Here is a 25981-nt window from a genome sequence, read left to right on the forward strand (position 1 = left end):
ACGGTGTTCCATTTAAGCAATTCAAGGAACTCATATTTAATGCAAACGATAATCTAAACATAGTTGTATATTACTGAAATTGAATGAACTGACTCTTCCCTCTCTCTCTCTCTCTCTCTCTCTCTCTCTCTCTCTCTCTCTCTCTTTCTATTTATCTCTGCCGTGATTGAATGGCAACGGTAAGGGTAGAAAGTAAGTCAGCTATTCAAGTGGCTCTGTGCTCCACTGCAGTATTTAAATATATGCTAACCCTTTCTTATACAGTCTTGATTTCGAACCCACATTTAAAGGTCAAGACATCCCAATAGAGCAACTGGTTGAGCACGTAGTCCACTTGACAAGCATTTGGCATGCGGCTTGTGATGCGTGCCAAAGTGTTTGGCATGCACAACTTGCAGTTGGCAGTGGGCGTGACCAAACAAAAAACAAAAACAAAAAAGTAAGAAAGATCTAGTCAGGACTGCTCGACTGCGAGATCCCTTTAACCCTTTGAGGGACGAATATTACAGTATAGGTATAGGATGGAATAGCCAGAACTTGAGGCAGACTATGTAGAAGCCTAGTCCTTAAGAGAACTATAGGACAGTAGAAACTGCTGTCTATGCGTATTATATTATTATAAATATTAATATATGTATATAAGCTATTCAGCACATCAATAGATAGCTCTATCATACATATATATTTAACTATGCGTGTTTGTGTGCCTTTATATATGTTCGTATGTCTGTCTGTACATCTGTCTCCCAGACCGTCTCTCAATCTTCCTCTCTATTTGTCTGCCTAACAATAGCAAGACACGAAGAAGAGCTACAGAAGATCATTTAGTTATGTGTATGTATGCAACAGTATTCATTTTATATTTATATTTTAAAAATCGAATCAAGAACGATTGCAGCAGAAGAGAGGGTTCCGATTGGTCACTTTAAGATCGACTGCAACGACTTCTACGAAGCTAGAATGCTTGCAGCAGTCTTAACTGAGACGAGCCCTACCTGCCGTCGACTCGGGTTTCGAGTGAAAGTCGCCCTATATATAGGGCAACAGTTGCAGCATTTCTTCAGTTGTACAGTTGTACAATGCAATAAAGTGATGTGAAGTGAAGTGTGATCGGTCATCTAATCATTGAGGTCTTACAGGATATACTAAGACGAAATACAGGAAATAATTGGAATAAATACTTAAAAGAAGAACATAGAGAATATTTAGAGGAAACACTTAGAAGAAACACTTAGACGAAACACTTGAAGGAAATACTTTGAGGAATAATTAATATAATTAATATTTAAAAAAATCATTATACTTGTTTTCCCATTTTGGTTCAAGGTATACAAAAACATGATTAGAATTTAAGTTGTTATCCTTGCCTTATCGAGAGCTTCATTGTGCTTAGCATCCTTCGAGGTGGTGACTTGCTGTGCGTTTGTGTCAGTGCCTGTGCCTGTGCCTCTGCCTGTGCTTGATCAAAGGATTTAAGTTTTGCGCATTGGTAATGAATGTCAGTTGGTGTTTTCGTTAATTTAAAATATATTTCTCCACCACAAAGAAACACACACAGAACATTTGGCACGCACCTTCAGTTGATTCCCCGTGGCCTTTTATCGTTCTACGGCTGTTGATTTAATTTTACTTTACCCGCTCTTAAGCTGTACAAAGGGGTATATTCAGATAACAGATTAGTGGGAAACTTGAGCACTGTGAACTTTGATATTTTATTTATTCTTATACAGCTATATGCAGTTAACAAAAGAGGGCTATATTGGAGTGATGTATATTTTTTTTTTGTTAAATAATTTAATCGGATATTTTTCTCTTATATATACATATATTATTTTAACTATTTTTATTAACCTTTACAGGATATTCGCTAGTCATGGAATAATATTACTCTACAGAGTACATCTTTATAGAGCACATGCTTAACCCAGGCTTATACGACTCTTACCCACCCGGTACACATTTTTCTGTACTGTATGTTTATATTTTGTTTAGCCTCGCAGAGAGTATTCAAGCTACTTCAAGATATATGGCACAATATGTCACAGCCTGTCCGTAAACTTAAATTGATGAGATATTGAACACATTTCGGAAGAAAGTATAACTAAGGAAATATAGCGACAGAACCAATCTGATCTGGGTCGTATAAGTACATTACAGCCACAAATAAATGATTAATTTAAATTTTATTTTATTTAATATACGTCATAATATAAATAAAAACATTTTAAAAATAACAAAAAAAAAAAATTTAAACTAAACATTATGTATTCGTAAAAATAAAAATATATGTATTAAATTGTATTAATATCTTTGCCATACAGCCGCATTAGAAAGAGTATGCGAAATTCGGTATCATGTGGATTACAGATTTTCCTTGTTACTTTTAAGACATTTGCTACACAAAGCAAACGTGGAAAATGTGTTAAAAAGTTGCATGCAGAGCGAACCAGGAACAAAAGTTCTTAGCATCCTCCTCGTTGTTGTTGCCGTTGCCGTTGCTGTTGCTGTTGCTGCTGTTGTTTATTGTTGTTGCTGCCTTTTGCGTGTTTGTATTTTGCTTTTGAAGTCACACACACACACATATACACACATGCAGAGCCACGCGCTACGTGCAGCTTGCTAAAATTGCGAGAAAATGGAAATTAAATGAACTTGAAATTGTGAACAGCTCAGATAGATATATGTGTGTATATGTGTGTATATACTTGTAAATATGTGTATACATATATAAATAAACACAGCTACGCAAGTGCCACTGTACTTCAGCTAGGGTTACGCATTCCTAGTTGCCACACAATGTGGCAGCGTGGCAATGACGTCGCTCCAACTTTTGCGTAGGTGGCCGCTAACCCCCAGCGTCAGAGCTTTCCTTCAACAGCAGCCGCAACAAAAAGCGAGAAAAAATCTAACTAGTGGCAAAGGCCATCGACAAACGTCAGTTCCCAAACGAAGTGTTAGCAGAAGGCTGAAGTGTTCTATGGTTGGCTTACAATTATATAATACATAATTCTAAATTATTGTGATAACACATTTTCATCTGCTCATATAGCTCACCAAGCAGCTAAAATATATCTTTACTTAACTCATTAACTACTAATTTACATATGTTATATGAATTATGTTATATATGAATTCATGACTTTTCTATAACAAGTTTATAAAATATTTAAAGAACATATTCCATATTATTTAGTTAAAGGTAACAAAATATATTATTACTAAATTCAACAAAAGATTTTTTTTTTTTGACTATGCAGTAGTTTTAAGATCTAAAACAAGAATATTTGTATACATTCATTATATGTGTATTTTCAGTATATCTCTCCTTTGATTGGTGGAAGATAAGTGAATATGTTGATGTAAATACAGGCATATTTAACTACTATTCACTTACGATTCACAATCAGCAAACTGACTTCGTTCAATTTGTTTATGATATTAAAACGGCTGCCTGTAAATAAATTTAAATATATAAGTATATCATTTCCATCTCTCTCTTAAAATTCAATAAATGTGCACTTACCCATTTTAATCTCAATGAAATCACCAGATTTCAAGACGTATGTCTGTATGTTATCTGAGTCTCTTTGCACCTCAACAACAAACTCTCCAAAGAGCGAAAGAAAACGCTGTAGAGCGAAACAATAAAATGAGAAAAATATACGTGAATATACAGATTGAGGCGTACCAAGGTGTTAGTTTTGTTGCGCTTCATGCCGCGCGCTTGCAGTGGCTGGAAACGCATGTAGCCCATTCCCCACGATTCCTCTGTTTTATAGAAGCTGTATTCAATGCCATCCAGATTCATGAACTTCAAGTCACTCACAGATGCTGTCAAACAAATATTTAATTAATTAACTTTAAAACATTTAGAATGCAGGCTCCACTTACTAAAGCGTGTTATACTGTCATCAAGCGCATTTTGAGCAACAACGTCAGCCTCCTGCGACATCTCAACTCCGCGTAGAAATTCCGCCATCTGCAGGAGTTGGGTTTGGGACGTATCCAACCTGGGCGTGGGTGGTGGCGGCTCAGACACGAGCTCCACTCCAGACTCCATTTGCTCTGGTAATTGTAAGGCTTCTGCTTGGAGTGCAGGCTCGACTTTTCCTGCAGCTTGGCGTTCATTATCTGAACCTGATTTTAATACTCGGCGTTGACTTCTCCTTCGCGTATTCAGTTCCCTTTCCATTCCAGACTCCATTTGCTCTGGTAATTGTAAGGCTTCTGCTTGGACTGCAGGTTCGACTTCTGCTGCAGCTTGGCGTTCATTATCTGAATCTGATTTTAATGTTCGGCGTCGACTTCTCTTTCGTGCGATTTCATTTTCTATTACATTTAATTTGGGACTTTCGTGTGCTGTTTCCTGTTGCTCCTCTTCTTCAGTTATTTCAGGCAGTGGCGAAATTCCCGATTCTCCAAAGTCTTGTTCTGCTTGCCGCATACGCTTTAGTGGTCTTGTATGGCCACGCGAAGTCGACGTATTCTCATTGAGCGTAATGCTACGAGTAGTTTGGTCCGACTTTGACTTTCGCTTGCGCTTCCGCCTATTGGTGTCAATAATCGCGCGCTCAAAAAAGGTAGACTTGAAGGGCTCACTAACGCTGTGAACCCAAGTGTTACGCAGTGGAACTTGGCCACGTCTTGATTTACGCACTCCATCTGTAGAGAGAAAATTAGTTTGTATGTTATCAATATCATTCAATCAGGACAACTAAAATAATAGAGTTAATTAACTATTTAAGCCATCAATCAGTGAGTCAATCAACTTGGAGCTCTTCTTCTTACTTGTATCATCATTACTGCATGATTCATCGTTCAGCGGTGGCAACGTCTGATCTCCTGTTGTTATACGTAGATTTTGCAACTCTCTGCTTAAGCTTAAATTCCTTTTACTTGCTCTGGGTGCCGGTAAGGTCGGTTTCTTAAATACACTGTTGTCTCCTGTGGATTTTTTTTGTCTTGAATTTGGTTTCGCTTTCTTCTGTTGCCGAGAGCTCGACAACATCAGAGCTTCGCGAGCTGCTTTGCTAGTGCTCGGTTGCTCGTCAAGCTCCATTTGATGGTGGGCTGATGATGGTGGAGTTGGTGTTTGCATGCGCAACTCCTCCATGTAGCTGCTACTACTGTCCTGAGCCGTCGGCAGCTGTATGTTATCCGATCCCATAACAGCTTGAAGATGGTCCAGTGGATCTGTTTGTTTCTGTTGAGTATCCTCCGAGCTTAGCACCTCGATGATATCCTCAGAAGACTTGTGCAACAATCGATTTGAGTCTGGTGGAGGCGATACAGCTGATGCATTCTTTACAATCCCAGAAACTTCAGACAATTCTGTGCCTTGTTCCCCTAGCTGCTTCAAAGAAGATCTGCGTACCAGACGCGAGTATCGAAGAGACTCTGGTGGAGGCGGCACAATTTGTATATCATCTATAATCATGGCGCAAGAGCTTTGACTCTGCTCTTCAGCAACATTCTCAGCTTGCTCGGCTACGGCATTATCGTTTGGCTGAAGTTGACTTCCTCGTAAATTGCGCGAATATCGCAAAGACAGTGGTGGGGGAGGCACAATAGGAATATCCTCGACATCCTCGCCGTTGCCTAGATTCGGCGGTGGAGCAGGTGCTATCTTTATGCTGTCGGTGATTTCGCCATGTTGCTGAGATCGATCATCCTCATTATCGGAATCACCCTTTGTATACAGACTGCGCTTAGTCTCGCACTTCTTGTTTTCATTTAGTCTCTTTTTAATAGTGGTAGGCAGCTCCAGATAATTCTGCAGCTCAGTAGACTGTGAAGTGCATTAGAATTTTAATAAAAATGAATATGAGAGAGCTATAATTTGATTATCTTACAATGGGTATGCCTCGGCGCCTGGAGCGCGATAGTCGCGGCAGCGGAAGCGAATCTGTAGGCAACTTTTCAGTACGCGTCACATCTGGCTGTGGAGGGGATTTATTAACGTTCTTCGGGACAGTCAATTCTGGACTGGCTGCAGTCACCTTGCTGGGTAAGCCATCGCCCCGACCGCTTAGATTACGACGCAGCATTTCCATTTGTATGCTCTGCTCCAAAGCCAGCTGCTGTTCCTTGGTGAACACTTGCTGGTGATGGATTCTACCAAGTGAGTTACGCTTTCGCAAATCGAGAATCTCGTAGTTGGTCATACGTGCAAGCTCCTCGGCAAAGTCTTCCCCATTGATGGCCTGCAGAACCGGCTTATTGAGTGGAGGTTGATTCGTCCTCTTGACACGCAGCTCTGGTGAATCACTCCTGCGCGTACGATGAAGATCGAGCAACTGGGTTGTCCTCTCTTGGCTTTCTTCTTGCTTTTGCCGGCGACTTCGCCTGGTTGTGTTGCCAACGCCAGGCGCCAAGTCGAGCGGAGACGCACTTTTCTCAACCCCAACGTCGTTCTCCTCCAAAGCTCGGCTTCCACATGCAGCATCGACATTCTCCGGCATGCACGAGGTTTGGATGCCACAACTAACAGCTAGCGGCGGCGTTACTGATCCGACTGCGCCGACCACATGTTGAATATTCTCCTGCGCTTGTGTTTCAGGCACAATATGCTCCGACTCTGTCTCCATAGGCTGCGAGTCTGATGCTCTAGTTGGCGTCTTGTTCGATGGTGATTGCGTTCCAGACACAATCCGATCCGATCCTAACGCAACATGCTGTGGCGCTCGACTTAAATCCATATACGGCAACGAACGTCTTAGACGTACATAAGGCTGTCTACTACTAATGGAAGGCGGGCAACCAGTCAACGGCGGAGTTGAAGCCTTCGTTACTCTTTGTCCCATATTTGTGTCTTTGTTGGTGGGTGAGCGCGAGTCCAGGTCGTCATCTAAAATTGGCTTTTCTATAACAAAAGTGCCCCGGTGGTCACCGTCTGTTGGATGGTGTGAATCGTTTTTCGAGCTCGGCGGCTGTTCTGTACCCCGACTGGCTGGTCGAGCTCGCGCGCCTCGACGCGGTGAATGCGTTAGGCTCTCTTCAAAGCTCCCCTCGAAATCAGCATGATTCAACGCAGACTTCGGGGTTGTTGCCGCCGCTGCCGATTGCGTGCTCTGTGGTAGTTGCACTTTTGCCGGTTTCTCCAAAGCAGGTGTGCTACTTACTTTGGGCAGCTGTAAGGTGCTCAGTAATTAGCAGATTGTAGTAGTGAACCGAGAAAAAAACTTACAAAAGCAAACGATCCCGAGTTTTTTTGTGTCTCATTGATCACAGTATAAAGATCTTCTTGCAGATATTGTCGCAAACGACTCACATGAGAGAACTTGCTCACAGCCAAATGACACGAGGTATTGCAGTCCCTTACGGCTCCACCGGTTTGCTTAACTGGAGAGCAGTTGAGCTGAGCGGGCTGCGCACTGAGGGGACGCCCTATATCTCTATTCTCATCTGTTGGCGATTTGAGGCTTTCTAATTTTGGCTGTGATTCGATCACTAAGCGCGGTACATTAGCTGAAATGGAATTATTAAACGTGTCACGTAGAGGTCGGTTATTTGCTACGTTTTGTGAACCTTGAAGCTGAGTCTCCTGCTGATTTTCCTGCTGTTGTTTCTGTTGTTGTTGTTGTTTTTCTGGCAGTTTGATCAAATCGACGTCTATATCAAATGACACATCATAGCCACCAAGCGCATACTGGGGACTGTTTCTTGGCTTTGGTGCGGTTTTCTTTTTTAGAAAATCTTTAAATTTATTCTCATCCGGATCGTCCGCATCTAAAATGTCTTGCAATTCGCGTAGTGTTGTCTCGCTTACTTTTGGCCTGCAAAAGAAAAAAGGCATTTTACCGTATGGAATGTCTGTTTCAGTTACAGCACTTACATATTTAGGATCTATTATATGCGTCCAGTGGTTTAACAACAAAATTTGATTTATTAAATATTTCGTATCAGAATTTAAACGAAATGGTTAAGCGACGCGAAGTAAATGATGCGCGGTGTTTATTATGTACGCGTTGCACAGCACTGGACGACACTTCGATAAATACATCGATAATTTATCAGCGATAATTGTGTTGGAATGACACAGGCAATACCAATGCATCTCTCTGTTCTCTGGCTATATACGTTATTGGGTGTAAACATTTGGCGCTCAGCACAATGAATTTCGATGGCATCACTGTTCCCCGGACTTTAGTGCCCCATAACTATTTACAGCTGGCATTAGCGGCGCAGCGAGGCAGACAGCGACAAGTTAAGGAACTACTGGAAAAGGTAATGAAAGAGTGATAATTTGAATCATAGATAAGATATTGTTCTCTTTTGCAGCGCAAATTGCCGGAGCATGGCTGGCGGGATGAAGAGATCGAGCAGCTGGTGCACCAGCTGGCCGCACTAGACAGCAACAATTTCACACACAATGTGGGCCTGGGTGAACGTGAGGCGCGTATTGCATGCAGTAAGTGAATGACATAAACATTCAAAAGACATTGTAAATATTAATTTTAATCGTTCAGAACTTGTAGCGCGAAGACATTATAACTTTGGTCATGGTATTGGCCGCTCGGGAGATTTGCTGGAAGCACAGCCAAAGGCAGCCGGCTCCACACTAATGGCCAATCTGACAAACGCTATGCTTTTGGATCTGTTGCACATGCTCGGCCTTCAAAGCTGTCACGGCTGCTTCCTGGTTCCCTTAGCCACCGGTATGACGCTGACCTTGTGCTTACAGGCGCTTCGCAAAAGGCGACCGAATGCAAGGTATGTTCTCTGGTCACGCATCGATCAGAAATCTTGCTTCAAAGCAATCACGGCCGCCGGTCTGGAGCCCATCGTAATACCCCATGTAGTGCTGAAGGAGGAGCACGCATTGGCCACCGATTGCCAAAAGTTTGAGCAGCGCATCCAAGAACTTGGTGCCCACAACATACTCTGCCTGTACAGCACCACGAGCTGCTTTGCGCCGCGCAATTGTGACAACATTGTGGAGCTAGCAAAGCTGGCCAAACGCGAGTCTGTGCCGCATCTCGTCAATAATGCCTATGGACTCCAGTGCGAGGCAATTATCAGCCAGCTGGAGAAAGCACAGCGCGTCGGTCGCATAGATTACTTTGTCCAGAGCACAGACAAAAACCTAATGGTGCCCGTTGGCGGTGCCATTGTGGCCAGCTCAGATGCTCAGCTCTTAGAACAGCTGGCCAGCAGCTACGCAGGTCGTGCGAGCAGTTCCCAAACACTGGATGTATTCATGACGCTGCTCTCATTGGGTCGCAACGGCTATCAGATGCTGCTGCGCGAGCGTCAGCAAAACTTTGAATATCTCAAGCAGCGATTGCAACAATTCGCCGCAGAGCACAATGAAATTGTGCCACAATGCAAGAATAATCCCATATCACTAGCACTCACTCTAAGTACACTCAATTCGGAACACAACGAGGCAGACAACAGCATCACCCAACTGGGCGCCATGCTTCATGCACGGGGCGTCTCCGGCGTACGCGTCGTAAACGTTGGCCAGACTAAATCCATTGATGGCCATGAATTCAAACGTGCGTAATCAAAATAAGGCAGGCAATGTATACTAACCCGTTTTCCATTTTAGATTTTGGTTCGCATCGCGAGCTGCTTCAGACGCCGTATTTAACAGTAGCTGCGGCTCTGGGCGTGCATAGACCGGAAATAGATAAGTTTTTCGTAATATTGGACAAATGCTGGACGCAGTTTAAGAAAACGTCAGCTTAGGATTCCGGAACATTTTAGATAAGCTAACTATAAGCATATGCTAAACTAACAATAGTTATTCTGGAAGAAAAATAACCAGCTTGGGGCTTGGAATGTTTGCATTGTATTATAAATCTTCTCTTCTAAAAAGTGCATATAAAAACAATTTTTGTATGAGTATCTTAAAGAGTATAACTATAAACAATTGATCTAAGCATACGTCTTATATTTCGATTATATTTAATGATTGTTTGGCTCGTTCTCTTTGTCATTAGCATTGCGCTTTTGCTGGTGGCGATCTCGGCTCTTTCGCCGAAGATGCTGCTGCATAGTTGCCTCGATTTGAGTGAGCGAGGTCTGGTACTCGAGCTTGATGCGCTCGTATTCGCGCTTCATGTGCGCCTCCTTGTCCTCCGCATAGATCTTGTAGTTGTGAGCGGTGCGCTTAGCGCTCTGATAGCGCTGCTGGGCTGCGCGCATGGCTTCTTCGTGAGTCTCGCGCAGCGTCTGCACCTGGGAGCGCCAATGCTTTTCCACCTGCTCTATGGATTGCTTTTGCTTGTCCCATTCATTCATGACGGCTTTCATGGAGCGACGCTCGGACTCGATGCTCGCATGCTGTTCTTCCAGTTCGCGCAGTAAATCCGAGATGCGCTGATTCTTTGCCTGCATCTCACTGCGGCACTTTTGCACAATTTGCTTCTGCTTCTGCTCCTGTTCGCCCAGCAGCTGCTGCATTTCCTCACGTTCAGCCAGTATTGTCTGCTTTAGTAGATCAACCTCAGTTTGACGCTGCTGCAGATCACGACACACCAGCTGATACTCGCGCTGCAAGCACAAGCTGCGCTCCTCCGACTGCTGGACACGCAATGTAAAGCGCTTCAGCTCGGCTGCGAATAGCTTGGCCATCTCGTCACGCACACGCTGCTCGATGTGCTTGATCCGTGCCTGCGTTAGCTCTGGAGAAGCATGTGGCTCGCCACTTCCATCCCCTGAGTAAGCTGTCACCTGTTTGTTGGGACTCTGCTGCTCGCCCAGTTTGACAGCCTCCTGCTGCAGTTGGCCCTCATAGAGCTGTGCCTTTAACTTAAGTTCGTTTAACAACTTCTCCTGCTCCATCGTCTGATGTACCTTTTTCTCTAGGTCTGCTCGCAACGCCTTCGACTGATCCAGCTCATTGCGCAGATCTTCCAACTCCTTCGATTGCATGGAGTTCAAATTTTGCAGTTTCAGCATTTGGATTTCAATCTGTAAAGAAATATGCGATTAGATACGGCATTATTGATTGATTATCTTTACCTGTACCTTTGTAATCTCGGCTAGCTGATCGTTGCACTTAGTGCAATGACTGGAGCTGTCCTTGGTCGCTTTGTCCAACTCCTCTTGCTTCTCTCGCTCCCATTTCTCACGCAGCATCTCGAGATCGCGCTCGTGGCGCAGCTTAGCTGTTTCCAAAATTTTATTTAGTTCCTGCGCCTTTATCTCCGCTAGCTCCACATTCCGTTGAAGCTGGGCGATTTGTTGTCGCTGTTCCTGCAGCTCCTTGATGCTATCCGTTTCGCTCAGCTTGCGCAGCTGATAGTTGAGCGTCTCCTTTTCATTGGCAATGGCCGTGTAGAGCGTCTTCAATCGCTCCACCTCGCCCTGCGCATCCTTTAGCAAGATCTTGTTCCGCTCCAGCTCCAAGCGCAAATTGTCGGCAGTGGGTCGAATGCGGAGCTGACGATTCTCATCCGCCAACTCATCATGTTGACGGCTGAGCTGCTCATGCTCCAATTTTAGTTTGTCCAAATCCAACTTCACCTGCTTCAGCTGTTTGTCAAGTCTTTGCCGCTCAGCTGTTTGCGAGATCGTTTGCTGGTGCAATGCGTCCTTTTCGGCCAGCAACGCATCCATGTCAGCTTTCAGCTTAGACACATTAAGCGAACTGTTGTGGTGATGCTCATCTAACTGCTCTTGCAATCCTTTGAGGCGAGTCTCTAAACGCGCCTTATCCTCCTTCAGATTGGCCAACTGTACCAGGGTTTTATTCTCCTCCTCACGGAGCGTGCGCAGCTCGTTGGACCGCTCATCCAGCTGTTTCTCCAAGCGACGCACCTCCTCACGCTTGTTTTTCAAACTGCCTAACGCTCGATACAGTTCCTGCTTGATATGACCCATGCGATCGGTGGGATTTAGGGGTGTGCTACCCATCAGACGCGATGGCAAACGACTTGGCGAATCGGCCTCCGATTGATGCTGCTGTATCAGCGTATCCATCATATCCATTTCCGCTGTGGTTCCATTGAGACGCTCCGTTAGCTGCGCTATCGTCTGCTCCATACTAGCCACCTGTGCACGCAAATCAGTAATGCATTGCTGCTGACGAACATTCTCCGCCTCGTAACTGGGCTTGGCAGCCAGCTGTTGACAGCGCCGTTGGGCCACATCCAGCGCCGAATTCAACTCATTGATTTTTTCCGCCTTATCTAGCAGCACGGACTCGTGAGTGGACTGCAGCGCATCGTATCGAACATGCAGTTGTTCGAGCTCCTGTTTCTTCTTGTCCAACTGGTCACTTAATTGGTTGATCTGCTGTTGCATTAACTCAATCTGGGCACGTTGACTCTCCTCCAGTTGCTTAATACGCATATCAATATTGCGATCCTCTCGCCTGTGCTGGTCCCGATCGACCATATCATACTTCCGCTGGACATCGGCGAGCAGCGTCTGTGCTGTTTCCAGCTTGCCAACCAACTGAGTGTTCTCCGTTTCTAGCGCACGCTTCTCGCATCGCAGCTTCTCAATATTATTGTCCAGATTCGAGCATTTTTCCTTGCTATCCACTAGCAACTCATGTGTGTGCTGCTTTTCACAAAGCGCACGCTCCAGCTCCGCTTGTGTGATAGTCAGACGCTTCTGGAACTCGTCAATTTTTTTATGAGCTTCCGTTGCCATCTGCTTGACGTTATTGAGCTCGTGAGTCCTTGACTCTAATATCATCTGAAGCTTATGATTCTCGCTGGTTGCATAATCCGCTTGCTGTTGCTGTTGCTGTGGGTGTTGATGCTGATGCTGGTGCTGGTGCTGCTGCTGCTGCTGCGCCTGCTGTGTCGGTTTAATTGGAAGCAGAGGTAGCGGCTGCCCAGGTAGCATATCAGAGGGAAAATTACTTGTCGTATCTATTGTGCTCTCTGAGTCGTCGTCATCTAAATCATCGAAAGCATTTTCCAATAAATTACCCAGCTGAAAGATGAGCATGTGCAAAATAATAAAAATAAAAACAATTTGCAAATTTAAGATAAACTAGGCAACGACTGAAATGTCAGCACATACCTCAGCTTCTCGACGTTTTTGATCCTGAAGCGCTTCCTCCTCTTCCTGACGTTCCAAAGTTGAATTTACCTTCAGGGTATCAGCGCCCTGAAACAAACTAATGCCAGGCGTGTTCATTTTGCGTCCGTTCACAATCAATTTAAATTTGAATTTGACCTAATGGCGCAGGCGCTGTTCGTTCTTTCTTTCTTTTTTTTTGTACGCTTTCAAGATAAGTATGCAGCTCAAGACATTTGCTAGCAAAAAATAATTAAACTGTTCGCAATTGTTGCTTGGAAGTGCGACAAAACAAAAAAAAAAGGGTTGTTGTAATATTGTCACTGATTTCTCGATATTTTATTGATATGAAAGTAGTGAGACGCGGTGATATTTTGCTCAAAATACAATTACTCATTTCGTTTGATTAGCATTCCACAGCACTGTAGCTGTACTGCCGTGCGTGCTATATGCGGCGGTTGGTCGATTACAAAAAAATTGTCTCCCGGTTATCGATGAGATAAATGACGCCAATATCGGACTTCACTCAAAACTCATACTAATATGCGTTAAATTCGAAGAGAAAATGACAATCATACATCAATTTGTTTTTGCTTTTTTCAAATTTTTTCAGTTTTATTATTATTATACAGACTGTCCATTCATAAACGCACTTATATTGGGACATTTATCTAATTTCTCGGCATCTATATGGAAAACCTTGGACAAACGTTTCCAACTTTGCGCATCAAAGTAATAGAAGGTGCCACGCTCTTTTGTACCATTTTTTTCATATTGATTAATGCCAGGAATTCGAGTTATCCAAATTTTCTCCTCAACATGATACCGCCACTCACGACTATGCCTATGTATATAAAAGAAGAACAAAACTTTGGTTTCAGATAACTGAAAATCGAGATGTAACGAAACTTACAATTCAGCAGCTGCCATCAATTGCATTATATCACCGATATTCGTATAGAACAGGAAAAACAGCAGATCCTCTTGCAGCTTTTTCAGTACCGGCGCTGTGAGCTTATCTCTAATCGCAAAATTGATCAGATATTCGGGTGGCACGCTGTACTCAACGTCTTGTGCTCTGTTATAAAAATGACAAATATTAAGGGTTGTAACAATAGGTTCCTAATTCGATCCGATTGGGTAGCTGCTCACCTGCAGGGTTGTTCCACGAATGGGCCTGCGAATGTTGGATGCAAACTCTCCTGTGAATTAAGATTTAAGCCCAGGCCCGTTAGATCCGTGCCCAGCGACAGTGTCACCAGATTGGGATCCGTTTCAGCTGCTCGGATAAACGTTAGCAGACCCACCATGCCAAACTGATTGTTCACCATGCTCGCTGGTATATTTGTGACCTTGCCTGTATTCAGAATTGCGGAGAACCGAATTTGATTACCAAATGTGCTAATCAGATCAGATCATTTTCAGGTACTTACCATCTGGCGATGTTTGCACGCCGCTCTTCACAAGTTTATCATTGCTGGAATTATCATTCATATGCTCGCCGCCTGCTCCACTGCTTGTGGCGCTACCGAGGCCGCCGCCCATCATAACATTGTTTCCGGTAACACTGTTGGCGCCACCGCTTCCACCTGTGCCACCCACTAATCCTACATGCGTCGCGTTAACCACACCGCTCGACCCGCTACTGTTGCCGCCACCACCGGCAACAACAGCGCCGCCTAGACCGCTTCCAACGGCGCCGTGACCATTTCCACCAACTCCCACGGCGCCGGAGCTGGCCGAACCGCCACCGCTGACCACAATTGAATTCATTGCCTTTTCCGTGCCATCCAGATTATTGTCTGTGACACCGCTTCCACTTCCTCCTCCGCTACCACCTCCAGAAGCGCTGCCAACGCCGCTGCTGCTACCCAACGTATTCGTTGTGCCATCCGAATTTTGGGTACCCGGTAACGCAGGAAAGTCCTCGTTCGACATCGTAAACTCCGATTGCTCTGACGTTGGTTGTTTGACCATGCCAACTGAAAGTAATTCCGAATACCATCAGTTCATTTGTTAGGGTGCATAAGTCATTTAAGAAACAGGTATGACAACCTGTTTCAGTGTACAGGGAAACCCTCATTTTACTTTGTTAATTCCAACACCAGTAAACAATGAGTACATACAAACTAAGTTAAGATTCACACAATGATTCGATAAAACTGAGTTCAACTAGTGAAATTGGTTAAAAGAGAAATGTAGAACGTTGACACCATCTATCAGGTACATATAAGAAGTAACATATTAAAAACATAAGACTACATTGAAATGAAATACGTGAACAGATAGATATATATAAGCAGAGCCAACCGCAACCAATTATAATTGTAAACAATAAAGTTAACAGAAATTAATTTAAAAAAAGGTGGATTTTCTTTTTGAACTCACAAGAGGTAAAGAAATTACCGTAGGGTTTGCTGCCCGGCGGCTGGAGGGTATTCGATTGGGGCAGTGTCTGATCGTTCTGGCCACGCGCATTCGTCAGCGAAGGGAACTCTGTGGGATCGAGCAGCGCTGGCGTTGCTGCGTCCGCCCCGCTGCCACCACCAAATACATGAAAGTTATTTAAAGGGCCTCCACCTCCACCACCGCCTGTGCCATATCCACCACGACCGGTTTGCATAAAGTTTCCCATGTTCGACTGTAACGCAAATATACAACAAAAATGTTTATAGACGTGTAATTAATATTATCAGTGTTATCATCGCTATTTACCATGGGCCCGCTGCCCAAACCCTGCATGGCACGACGTTCCACAAACGGCCGTTGGCCAAAAAGATTCGCATTGCGATTGCCACTCGATAACGCGGGACCACCAACCGATAACTGCACATTGCGATTCGGAGATAGCTGAGGCGGCTGTTGCGTTTGTTGACCGTAATTCGCAGCGCCGGGATAAGAGGTGCCGAAATCTAAATAAAAACAGACAAAATTAATATATGAATATTAGGAAATTCGCTAGTTAAGTTGCCACTTACCGGTTTGGAACATGCCGGACGTGGGGGTTACATGGCCAGACATCGAGCTACCACCAAAGCCGCCCGTTGTGCGGCCTGTCAAAGCCGCGTTTGCTATGCTTCTCGGAGGTTGTTGAAAATTTAAATTCGCCATAATCTGGAAAAGCAGAAAAAGAGATAATTTCTACTACTATTATTTTAGTTACATGTCTTTGAAACAGCGAATCACGCATTTATGCTGCCTAATTACGATAATTACATTGCATTAACAATTGATCTTATGTTATCGATAACAGAAATAGTGATGTATTTGAATTGCGTATTTATGTTGTCCGCTAATTGACTTTAATTAGCAGTCTCAAATCCGTTATCGATAACAAAGGTAGCCCCAAAAGGTGAGAACATTATATTGTTATAGCACATCATCATGATGCAGTCGTGACGTGTTTTTGGCGCGCACAAAAATTGATATACATATCAGCCAATTGGACAACAACATCAACAAATCAAGCAAGGCCGGCTGTTGTTTATCACAAAAGTTTGCTGCAGCTGAGACAGACAGAGAAAGAGCGTGCGAGAGGGCCATAAAATATAAATATACATACATACATATGTATGCGAGCAAGAGGTCTGTGTCGCTGACTCAGTTAGATTCAAGGAGAGAAAACAGAGCCCAAATCCCGCACATTTGATAACAAAAATTGTGAGTGCAGATAATTATTGTTGCGCGTTGAAAATAAGGCAAACATATGTTTAAAAATAAATATAAACAAGACAGATGGCGAACTACTCGGTTTCGCTGTCTGGCTTTAGCGTTGGATTTGCTTTTGATTTTTTTTCTCTGTTGATTTTTGGGGGCGGGTTTTTATTAATTTGCGGTTTCAATAAAGCCAAGGTCGCTTGAAATTTTTACGTAACTTTTATCTCAAAGACAGCATAGATAATCAGATGTAATCAAGTTGTAATATATACAAAAATGGAGACGATAATAGTGAAATCGAATACAGAATAGGTAAACAGAGTGTCGTTCACTTTGCAACACTAATTTAGATTAAATGGCTGCACGAATATCAACAGCTGTAAAAAGATCCACAAAATGAATGGACACAGACAGTACATAAAATAAACACACACAAATCGGTATAAATATCACTCAGACAAGACGTAGGATACTCTATCTGTGGGCTCTACTCAAAATGGCACACAAAAGAACGCACAAAAGGTAAATGAAAAAGGACGAAAAGAACTTGACACAGAGGATCAACATGTGTGTGTGTGTTGGTGAGATCGTGTTCATGACTGTATGTGTATGTATATGTGCATACAACAAAAGATGCTACTTGTGTCGCTGATCTGCAATTAGCTCTGCCTGCACTTGTCTGTACCCAGCTCATTATTTATTTTCTTCTTCCTTTTGCTTTTCGAGCACCTTTTCGTGCTCTCTTAGATGCTTCTCGATTTGCTTGCGCCAACTTGCCAGATTTTGATTTGTCGATTACTTTACAGCGTCGGGAGATGCTGATCGTTTATTTATTCGCTCAATCACTATACATATATATGTGTAACTTCATCAGCTGACCAATTTACGATTTGCAACACTGATTTCGCTTACAACAAAACACAGCGATTTCGACTATGGCCAATTAGCGTTTAGGGCTAGCCTTGAACAGCAAACTTAAGCAACAAATAAACCTATGACCTGTGTTTGACTGCGAATGCTGAACGTTGTTGGATTTTACAGTACACTTACCTAAATGAACGATGGATGATAATGCTGCTGCTTCTTCCTCTTCTGCCACTGTTACTGCTAATGTTTTCCGACTACTGCTGTTACCAACAACAACATACACTGAATGGTTTGTTCTCACCGCATTTAACATTCCAAAGCGACTGGGACGTTGTTGTTCTTGTTGCTGACGCTTGCGTCGTCGTTTCGTCAGATGCTGCACCAACTGACGCTTACAATTTGTGAACTTGAATATATGCTCAGCTCTGATCACTCGATTCAGTTTCTTTTACTGTTACCTATAAATGGCACTCGTCGCACATACACAACGTCACACGGGCTAGCAGGATATACACTCTCATACACACGGTCACCCACACGAGGATGAAGATGATGCGCAAAGTGTAACCGCAACGTGAGGAGAGAGGTTAGTTGGTATTTTTCCGCGCCGTATCGTCCCTAAATATATTGCACATATAAATATGTATATGTAAATATATATGTACGCACGTACACTCACGCTGTGTATTGGTAACTGTGTGTTGGTGTACTTTACTTCGTCGTGCCTACCCGAGAGCAGGAGTACCGAAGGTTTTTTTATACGCTTTTCCCCCCTTGCCTAACAGCGCAAAGCGGCGACTACAGAATTTTTAACTGCTGCAGTGTCGTCCGTTGCGAAACGTCCATTAATAAGTTTTTCCTTCCAATGTCGTTTTGCTTAGTTCGGCCTTTTTTCTGTTAGTTTGCCTTGGTTTATATATATTATGTTGGTTTTATTTGTAAGTAAATAATTGCTTGCTATTGCGCTGTTGCCACTGCTTCTTCTTCCTTCACTGCTTCCACAGAATGTGTGTGTGTGTGTTTGTCTCTGTCTTTGTTTTCTCAGTTCATTGAAATTTCACCCGAACGCGAATTTGGGGTAAATTCGCTTCGCGATTTGCGCACCTTTTACGCCACGCAGAAATTAACGCACGCTTATTCAAAATAGACAAATGCCTATTTATTGTATATACAATAATATAAACGACTTTTGAGCGCTCGAAAAACGCTTAAAATGTACACAAAATACGTTCCGCAAAAAACTTTTGTGGCTCGTCACATACGAATACAAATACACAAAAGACGGAGATAGATGATGGGTATCGGTGCAGCATTGTTATCGATAGTGGCGTTCATAGTAGCAACAGCAGGGTTGCACATAACGATTTAGGCCTGCTATACACGGCGAGCTGTTCATAAATATGGTATTTAAATATAATATGATAGCTTGCTTATAAAGACAAAATAATAAATTTGCTAGTGAAAAGGCGCATCTGTTTGATTAGTTATATCCGGCTTTTTTAACGAAGCATATGAATTGATTGAACGAAAACTTTGTCTGCACGTGCCTGAGCCGCATATTTTGTTATTCGCATTTGTGGCAGTGTCAATTTATTCACTTGAAATAAGATTATAACATGGGCGACCCGAATTCAGATGATGAAAGCGGTAAGTACACTATTAAATATTTAGCTATACCAGCTGTACTTAAAAGGCTCTTAAAGGTTCTGGATCCGGTTCCAGTCGAAGTGGAAGCCGTAGCCGTAGCGTCACACCGCAACGCAGTGCACCAGGGTATGTTTTTACTACCTGTTAAAATTATATTATTAATGGCATATTACCCTTTTAGTTCGCCTCGCAGCCACAAGTCGGGCAGTGGCAGTGATCGTTCACGCTCTGGATCGAGAACCTCGCGTTCACGCTCTGGCTCAGGCTCGCCGCATAGTCCACGCTCCGGCTCCGCAGCCAGTCGACGGTCGCGCTCGGGCTCGGCTCACAGTCCACGCTCTGCATCTCCACGCAGCCAGCACTCCGGCTCACCTGATAGCAAGCGTTCTCATTCTCGTTCCCATTCACGTTCCCGCAGCGGCACACCCCATAGCAAGCACAGTGGCACCCCCCATAGCAAGCGCAGTGGCAACGAGGACTCCCGTTCTAACTCCCCCAATCTGCAAATCGATGATCAACGTGCCAATTCAAAGAGCAAAAGTCGCAGTCGCAGCGGCAGTCGTACTTCACGATCTAAATCTAGATCTCATTCTCGTTCACACTCCCGCTCCAAGTCGGGCACACCTCATTCGGGTCGCACCTCACGTAGCCGAAGTGGCTCCGCTTCTGGATCGGGTAGTGATATTGGCGTGCCCAAGAAGAAGCCGCGTCGTCAAAGCAATTCTGATAACGAAAAACCTGATGGTGACAACACATCGCCCTCAAAAGCAAAGAAGGCTCGGCTGATTGACTCTGATAGCGATGAGGACGAGCCGGTAGGTCAATAAGGGTTCTCTGTCTGAAGTGATCGTATTCATTTATGCTTTGACTATTTGCAGCCAAAAACAGCACCTGCCGCATCTGATATTTTTGGTGATGCGGACGACATCAGTGACGACGAGGACACAGCGGCCGCCGTGCGCAAATCCCCAGCAGGCAGCTTGGCTCGATCGCGCAGCCGTAGTAAGAGTAAATCGCGTTCACGCAGTGGCTCAGTAAGCCGATCACGTAGTCGTTCTCGCTCGCGCTCTCGCGACGCAGAGCCGCGTCAAGCCGTGCCCAAGGAGGATGAGCCAGAACCGTTGCCAGAGACGCGCATTGATGTAGAGATACCCCGCATATCTGCCGATCTGGGCAAAGAACAACATTTCATTAAGTTGCCCAATTTCTTGTCTGTGGTCACACATCCCTTCGATCCGGAGACATACGAGGACGAAATCGACGAAGAGGAGACCATGGACGAGGAGGGCCGGCAGCGCATCAAGCTCAAGGTCAGCAACACCATCCGTTGGCGTGAGTATATGAATAACAAGGGCGAAATGGTGCGTGAATCAAATGCGCGTTTCGTGCGCTGGTCCGATGGCAGCATGAGCCTGCATCTGGGCAACGAGATCTTCGATGCGTATCGTCAGCCACTGGTGGGCGATCACAATCATTTATTCATCCGTCAGGGCACAGGTCTGCAGGGTCAGTCTGTGTTCCGGACCAAACTAACCTTCCGGCCGCATTCAACTGAGTCGTTCACACACAAGAAGATCACCATGTCGCTGGCGGATCGATCGACCAAGACGAGCGGCATTAAGATACTCACGCAGGTGGGCAAAGATCCCACCACAGATCGCTACTCCCAACTGAAGGAAGAGGAGGCCAAACTGCGCTTAGCCATGCGCACCCAACACAAGGCGCAGCCCAAGAAGAAAAAGGCCGGGGCCGGCGAACCACTCATCGGTGGCGGCGGTAACTCGTCATATCACCACGACGACGGCAGCGACGATGAGAATGCAATCAGTCTAAGCGCCATCAAAAATCGTTACAAAAAGGGCGGCAGCGGCGGCCAGGCGGAGCCAAAGGCCTCAACCATTTACTCCTCAGACGAGGACGAGGGCTCGGACTTTGAGGCGCAACGCAGCAAGAAGGTAAACAAGGCAAAGGCCAGCAAAGCACTGCGCGACTCCGACAGCGAATCTGACGCCGGCAGTGGCAAAAGCAACGACCGCGCTGCAGGCGCCAACAGTCGCAGCGGCAGCGGCAGTGGCAGTGGCAGCGACAACGAAAGCCGTAAGTCAGGCAGCGGCAGTGGCAGCGGCTCCGGTTCCGGCAGTGGCAGTGGCAGTGGAAGCGGTAGCGACAATGAATAGTTTTTGAATGAAAGAATGAGAAATTTAATGTTCCATAATACGTATAAGCAATATGGAATCCTGAACACTAGGTTAAATATCTGTTTCAAAAATAAAACAAAATTGTCCAAAAACTGTCTTTCTTTGTCGATTATTAAGAAAGTATCCAAATCTGATTGATATGAAAGTTATGTCGTCACTTTTACTATTAGTTCACAGATGATATTATCCAGTCATATAATGCTCTATAGACTTGCTCAACAGAATTTATATTATATATTTTAATCCCTAATGTCTTATACTCTCCATCCCATCGGGCTTCTCTGTGTTATTAACATTACTCCTGGATATTTTACACTTGCCAACACGAAAAAAAGAGTTCGCGTAAAATAAGTGAATATTCGATAACCCGATTATTATTATTAATCATAATGCAATGTTTGTTTTCTTTTCTATATATATTTTTCCATAAATTATTGTTTAAATATCCTTTGTTTTTTTTTTTACACAATTAGTCTATGTCGCGTTCAACAGGCGACGTTTTCAACCCAAAATACATAATTTTATATTTGTTACATACTTTTTTTTTTTTTTTTTTTTTGTTTACTTAGTTATATACTATATATCTACAACTGCAGTGGATTTGTAATGAATGTTTAAAGGGGATCTCTCTCTATATAGGTACACGTTCTATACTATATTCTGCATTGGTTGAATCGGTTTTATAAATATTCTTGTATATATGTAAATATAACTCTAAAAAAGTAGTTACAATATCTTTCATTCTGATTTGTAAACAAATATTCGAGTTTTATAAATATCATAAATTATACATTTTGTTTTTGTTTATTTTCTGCTTTTTGGAAAATTGATTGTGCGACAATTTAATATTATTATATTACTTTTTATTTAAAGTTTTGAACATTATATAAATGCTAAATCAGCTCTGTAAAATTGCTTTTTGCTTAGTCAACGAGCACAACAGTTGATATATACTACAGATAGCTATTAATTATACATATACATCATATACATATATATATATATATATATATCTACCATCTCGATCAGTGTGGCATTACGCAATTCGAAATAAGGCAGTTGTGTTCTCTGGGTTTTACAATGGAAAATGATGTTACATTTATTCATATTTTGTTTGCATGTCGCATGCTCTATAGGAAAAAAAACTGCACAATGATCTTAACTGATCTGGTTTTGGCATTAAGTACAATATGTATTACCGAAAAAAAACCAACCTTGGATTCACTCTGAACTGTTTTTAGACTATAAATTTACATTTTTTGTGATTTTTCATCAATATAATACTCACAAAAAGGGCATACACAGTTCTTATGTCTACACAGTTCTCGGTTTAGAGTACCGACTTATAGCTAATTCGCCTGATCTTTATGTAAATAGTAGCTGGTACATTATGGAGTCCATTGTCAGTTCTCATATTCCACATGCTTCTCATTCGTCTTCTTGTTGTTGTTCTTGGTGTGTGGAACCTATTTCCGTCGTCAGCAACCACGCAGTTGGCTCCTCCATCTCCTCCTTCGATTAGTCACCATCGCTGCCTGATAACAGACTCGCGTTTAACAAACAATTATTTAAATACAAGATTGCTGTGTTTCTTTTATAGTTATTATATTTTTCTTCTTCTTCGACTTCGCTTGTTGTTTTGAAGAAAATTGCACAAAATGCTTTTAATAGCCGTTGGTTGTGGGGGTTTTCCATCAGCAGGCCTGTAAGGCGAAAGAAATAAATAAAGAATGATAATATATGCACATACAGTGAGGGCTCAATATAACGAACATGTTTGGCAAATAAATAGCTTGTGAGCTGAGCAAACAGAGTCCTTAATCAGTCTAGTGAAAAATTAAGTTCACGTTGTTCACCACCGAGAGCTTTTACTGTACATTTAATCATTTATTGTTGTTGTTGTTGTTGTCTGTAGTTTAAGTGATGTACTAGAGCGTGGCCACAGCTAGAACTGGGGCCGGGCACTTGGTATTGTTTAATACTTGAAATAAAAGAGCGCTACGACACGAACGAACCTGGACTGGCTTGTCAGTGCAGCAGGCGGAGATCTTATCACCAAATGGTTGCATGGCATGAACGTATGTAGACAAATGCGACTAATACTAATGCCACGAAACTTAATTGAACATTTCGACTAAACTTGGGTGTGGATCTTAAGCACACAAACACACATATACATAATAACACCTGATGTTTGTCTCTGGGGTAGAGAGCATCGACCTCTTGAGTTTTGTGTGTCCGTCTTATGGGACGAGGCAATCCAATTGTTTATCAAGTTTAACAACTCAACCCGCTGCTTATCGGGCCAAAAAAAAAGTTGGCAACTTGGCGTCTTTGCTTTAGCCTTAAACTTAATTTTGATGGAAAGTTATTATAAATCAGATGCAGCTTAAATTTAATGACTAAGACTAGAAGTTTTCCTTAAAGATTGGTAACATAAATTATTTTTATAAATTATAATCAGAGCTTTTCCCTTCACAGTTATAATTGATTTTGTTGAACTGAATTAAATATATTTAAGCTAAGCCTGAATTAAGTTGAAGACTCTGCTGTCATTTGGCTACACCTTGAACGGACAACAACAACTGTAAATGTAACAACAACAACGAAAACGAAACCACCGTAACCACCAACCAATGGTTGTCACCTTACGTCGGTGCTAAGTGTTTACGTTTCGAATTGCAATCAGCGTGATTCGCACATTAAATGTACCCAACAAATAGCAGAAACCCAAATGGATGACTCAATCCATCCAAGTAGATCTCTGCTTGTGCAGCACTCCGCCAACCCCCTTCCCGTGATTCACTGTAGCAACGACTTACGTGCAGCGAATGTATCGAGTTTGTCTCATAGCCGCCCTTGCTCTGCATTTGAGTTGAGATCGCGTTCAGCCGATTGGCGGACAGCTCCACATCGGCGGATCCAATGTGTCCGGTGTGCACGAAATTCGTAGGATTCCCGATCATTGAGCGATCGATTCGCAGGCGCTGATGAGGTCGGCGAGAGGGGGAGCGCTGCTGTTGGAAACAGCATGAGAACCATTGCAGCCAAATTTCGCCAGTAGATGCCATTTTTTGTGCTGCCTTTTTGGACGGCCGTTGCTCAGTCTTATAAAGGTTGTTGTGGTTGCTGTTATTGTTGTTGTTGCCGTTGGATTTGACACTTCCGCTTCCGGCCAGGTTGAAGTCTTTGCGTTGGCGTGGAACACGCGCTTGCCTGGAAAATAACAATGAGGCAGAATCAGATTAGTTAAACAGTGAAAACTGCCATGAAGATCTGGCTAAGATATAGGTTAGATTGGCTTTCATTCAAAGTAAATACAAGTTGGATTTGGTTCGTTAATAGAGCAGTCACTGTACTTTAAATGCTCCTCTCGATCCGCTCCAATTGTTGCCATCTTTTCACCAGGCCACGCACAATCCGCACAACACCTTCAAATCGAGACGAAACTGTTGAAATGCAGAACACAATTCCAAATGAGACTGACTGTGCCTCCGAGGTTTGAAATAAAAGCAACAATTAATTGGCATTTTTGAGTAATTAAAATCGAAAGAAAGACACAAAGCGTAGACAAAAGAAAAGATTGTGAGCAGTATGGTAAGAAAAAATGAAAGAGAGAAAACCACAACAACAACAACAATAGCTTAATAACAATAAAAGAAAGGAAACAACAGAAAAGACCTACTCCGGCACTGGCACAGGCAGTGGGCAAGCTGCATTTGCCTTTATCACTCACTCACTTATGAATATCATTTTGCGGTTTTCTTTGGCTGTTCTTTCACAATTCAGCTGAATCAATAAATACATACATATGTGTGAATCATTTCGATGGACAAATATTCACTTAACAATTTATGCAAAATAAAATATATATTTAATTGAATATTTTCTGTGGCATTGCAAAATTTTAAAATAGCATCTTTGAAAGCTTTACAATACTGGTTGAATGCTCATTTCAAAATGAACTTTTCATTCTTTTACCAATTGTCAAAACACTGTATAACAGAATACTATATAACAGTTCGTATCAATGTCGAACAGTCTGTCGCCTGGCTGCACGCAATTTCCTGGCCCACAAACTTCTTGGGCTTTCTTTACAAAAAACCTAACGCATGTTAGTTGTTGTTACATTTTTTCTGTCTCTTATTTGCAGCCGGTGTTTTATGTTTCGTTTGCTTCTGCCATTTTCTTGGGCAATTAAAGCTGCTCGAGCGTCTTTAATGCGCAGTGAAAACGAAATGAAAGTGGTAGACGGAGACGGTTGACGAGCTGGAGCTGGAGTCGGAGCTGGAGCTAGTGTTGAATCTGAGTTCGTTTTAATAATGTGTGGGCCATTGCACACATACATACACATTTACACACGGCCGCTATCTTTAAAATCGTAGCGCGTGTCACAACAACAGCACGTAACAATAGTAGCGGGACAGATGGAGAAAAAGAGTAAGAAAGGGGGGGGAGAGAGAGAGAGAGAGAGAGAGACATCTACAGGAACTGAAGCCGCTAAAGCGTTTCAATTTTTGTGTGTCAAAAGGTTATTAAAGTAAGAGATGCTAAAGAGATAAAGATAAACGCACACATATACACAATAGAGCACAATCGCAATATACACAATAAATCTCAGTCGCTTT

At 43.1% G+C, this 25981-nt stretch overlaps 6 protein-coding genes across 11 annotated transcripts; 2 read left to right on the forward strand and 4 right to left on the reverse strand.

The window, feature by feature from the left end:
• Positions 1-2247: 2247 nt before the first annotated feature.
• LOC6574393 lies at positions 2248-7968 on the reverse strand. Of its 3 annotated transcripts, none has more exons than XM_044008418.1 (10): positions 7835-7968; positions 7528-7775; positions 7187-7467; positions 5853-7130; positions 4789-5788; positions 3892-4662; positions 3689-3831; positions 3524-3629; positions 3395-3451; positions 2248-2619 (listed from the first exon to the last, which is right to left on the reverse strand). In XM_044008418.1, coding segments are annotated over exons 1-10 (3900 nt in total). In that variant the 5' UTR covers positions 7837-7968; the 3' UTR covers positions 2248-2605. The 3 variants fall into 3 exon arrangements, with proteins under 3 accessions (XP_043864353.1, XP_043864354.1, XP_043864352.1); XM_044008419.1 differs by having other exon boundaries at positions 5853-5939; positions 6000-7130; positions 7187-7775; XM_044008417.1 differs by having other exon boundaries at positions 7187-7775.
• Positions 7969-8046: 78 nt separating this feature from the next.
• LOC6574395 (O-phosphoseryl-tRNA(Sec) selenium transferase) lies at positions 8047-9891 on the forward strand. The gene is made up of 4 exons (XM_002000408.4): positions 8047-8226; positions 8281-8410; positions 8469-9500; positions 9554-9891. Exons 1-4 carry the CDS (start codon positions 8113-8115, stop codon positions 9691-9693), a joined length of 1416 nt encoding a protein of 471 aa, XP_002000444.1. The 5' UTR covers positions 8047-8112; the 3' UTR covers positions 9694-9891.
• LOC6574396 (trichohyalin) lies at positions 9774-13424 on the reverse strand. Its single transcript, XM_002000409.4, has 3 exons — positions 12988-13424; positions 10978-12897; positions 9774-10920 (listed from the first exon to the last, which is right to left on the reverse strand). The coding sequence occupies exons 1-3, from the start codon at positions 13102-13104 to the stop codon at positions 9913-9915; spliced, it is 3045 nt and encodes a 1014-aa protein (XP_002000445.2). The 5' UTR covers positions 13105-13424; the 3' UTR covers positions 9774-9912.
• A 143-nt stretch (positions 13425-13567) lies between these two features.
• On the reverse strand, positions 13568-18767 carry LOC6574397 (regulator of gene activity). 4 transcript variants are annotated; one of them, XM_015167432.3, is made up of 9 exons: positions 18188-18767; positions 17692-18126; positions 15963-16098; positions 15700-15896; positions 15373-15625; positions 14418-14966; positions 14137-14341; positions 13898-14062; positions 13568-13828 (listed from the first exon to the last, which is right to left on the reverse strand). In XM_015167432.3, the coding sequence occupies exons 3-9, from the start codon at positions 16093-16095 to the stop codon at positions 13609-13611; spliced, it is 1722 nt and encodes a 573-aa protein (XP_015022918.1). In that variant the 5' UTR covers positions 16096-16098; positions 17692-18126; positions 18188-18767; the 3' UTR covers positions 13568-13608. The 4 variants fall into 4 exon arrangements, with proteins under 4 accessions (XP_015022918.1, XP_015022919.1, XP_002000446.1 ...); XM_015167433.3 differs by having other exon boundaries at positions 18182-18767; XM_002000410.4 differs by having other exon boundaries at positions 15391-15625; positions 17692-18767.
• A 111-nt stretch (positions 18768-18878) lies between these two features.
• Positions 18879-21445, forward strand: LOC6574398 (another transcription unit protein). Its single transcript, XM_002000411.4, has 4 exons — positions 18879-19155; positions 19212-19281; positions 19337-19970; positions 20034-21445. The coding sequence occupies exons 1-4, from the start codon at positions 19125-19127 to the stop codon at positions 21330-21332; spliced, it is 2034 nt and encodes a 677-aa protein (XP_002000447.1). The 5' UTR covers positions 18879-19124; the 3' UTR covers positions 21333-21445.
• Positions 21446-21891: 446 nt separating this feature from the next.
• Positions 21892-24804, reverse strand: LOC6574399 (CDC42 small effector protein homolog). Its single transcript, XM_032727937.2, has 3 exons — positions 24713-24804; positions 24176-24569; positions 21892-23056 (listed from the first exon to the last, which is right to left on the reverse strand). The coding sequence occupies exons 1-3, from the start codon at positions 24748-24750 to the stop codon at positions 23048-23050; spliced, it is 441 nt and encodes a 146-aa protein (XP_032583828.1). The 5' UTR covers positions 24751-24804; the 3' UTR covers positions 21892-23047.
• Positions 24805-25981: the final 1177 nt, after the last annotated feature.

This window comes from Drosophila mojavensis, unplaced genomic scaffold (assembly GCF_018153725.1).
Source record: "Drosophila mojavensis isolate 15081-1352.22 unplaced genomic scaffold, ASM1815372v1 contig_277, whole genome shotgun sequence".
NCBI lineage: Eukaryota > Metazoa > Arthropoda > Insecta > Diptera > Drosophilidae > Drosophila > Drosophila mojavensis.

What these genes read in the sequence shown, in the direction of transcription:
- LOC6574393 (XM_044008417.1), bottom strand. An exon ending in GGCGCCGAGGCATACCCATT is followed by an intron (nt 5,789 to 5,852) that starts GTAAGATAATCA and finishes TGCACTTCACAG; the next exon opens with TCTACTGAGCTGCAGAATTA. An exon ending in TTTCATTGAGATTAAAATGG is followed by an intron (nt 3,452 to 3,523) that starts GTAAGTGCACAT and finishes ATTTATTTACAG; the next exon opens with GCAGCCGTTTTAATATCATA.
- LOC6574395 (XM_002000408.4), top strand. Translation starts at nt 8,113, where the DNA reads ATGAATTTCGATGGCATCACTGTTCCCCGGACTTTAGTGCCCCATAAC. An exon ending in TTAAGGAACTACTGGAAAAG is followed by an intron (nt 8,227 to 8,280) that starts GTAATGAAAGAG and finishes TCTCTTTTGCAG; the next exon opens with CGCAAATTGCCGGAGCATGG. An exon ending in TGATGGCCATGAATTCAAAC is followed by an intron (nt 9,501 to 9,553) that starts GTGCGTAATCAA and finishes TTTCCATTTTAG; the next exon opens with ATTTTGGTTCGCATCGCGAG.
- LOC6574396 (XM_002000409.4), bottom strand. Translation starts at nt 13,104, where the DNA reads ATGAACACGCCTGGCATTAGTTTGTTTCAGGGCGCTGATACCCTGAAG. An exon ending in AAAAACGTCGAGAAGCTGAG is followed by an intron (nt 12,898 to 12,987) that starts GTATGTGCTGAC and finishes CTCATCTTTCAG; the next exon opens with CTGGGTAATTTATTGGAAAA. An exon ending in AGCTAGCCGAGATTACAAAG is followed by an intron (nt 10,921 to 10,977) that starts GTACAGGTAAAG and finishes ATTTCTTTACAG; the next exon opens with ATTGAAATCCAAATGCTGAA.
- LOC6574397 (XM_015167432.3), bottom strand. Translation starts at nt 16,095, where the DNA reads ATGGCGAATTTAAATTTTCAACAACCTCCGAGAAGCATAGCAAACGCG. An exon ending in GTCCGGCATGTTCCAAACCG is followed by an intron (nt 15,897 to 15,962) that starts GTAAGTGGCAAC and finishes GTTTTTATTTAG; the next exon opens with ATTTCGGCACCTCTTATCCC. An exon ending in GTTTGGGCAGCGGGCCCATG is followed by an intron (nt 15,626 to 15,699) that starts GTAAATAGCGAT and finishes TTTGCGTTACAG; the next exon opens with TCGAACATGGGAAACTTTAT.
- LOC6574398 (XM_002000411.4), top strand. Translation starts at nt 19,125, where the DNA reads ATGGGCGACCCGAATTCAGATGATGAAAGCG. An exon ending in CCGCAACGCAGTGCACCAGG is followed by an intron (nt 19,282 to 19,336) that starts GTATGTTTTTAC and finishes TTACCCTTTTAG; the next exon opens with TTCGCCTCGCAGCCACAAGT. An exon ending in ATAGCGATGAGGACGAGCCG is followed by an intron (nt 19,971 to 20,033) that starts GTAGGTCAATAA and finishes GACTATTTGCAG; the next exon opens with CCAAAAACAGCACCTGCCGC.
- LOC6574399 (XM_032727937.2), bottom strand. Translation starts at nt 24,750, where the DNA reads ATGGCAACAATTGGAGCGGATCGAGAGGAGCATTTAAA. An exon ending in GATCGAGAGGAGCATTTAAA is followed by an intron (nt 24,570 to 24,712) that starts GTACAGTGACTG and finishes GTTATTTTCCAG; the next exon opens with GCAAGCGCGTGTTCCACGCC.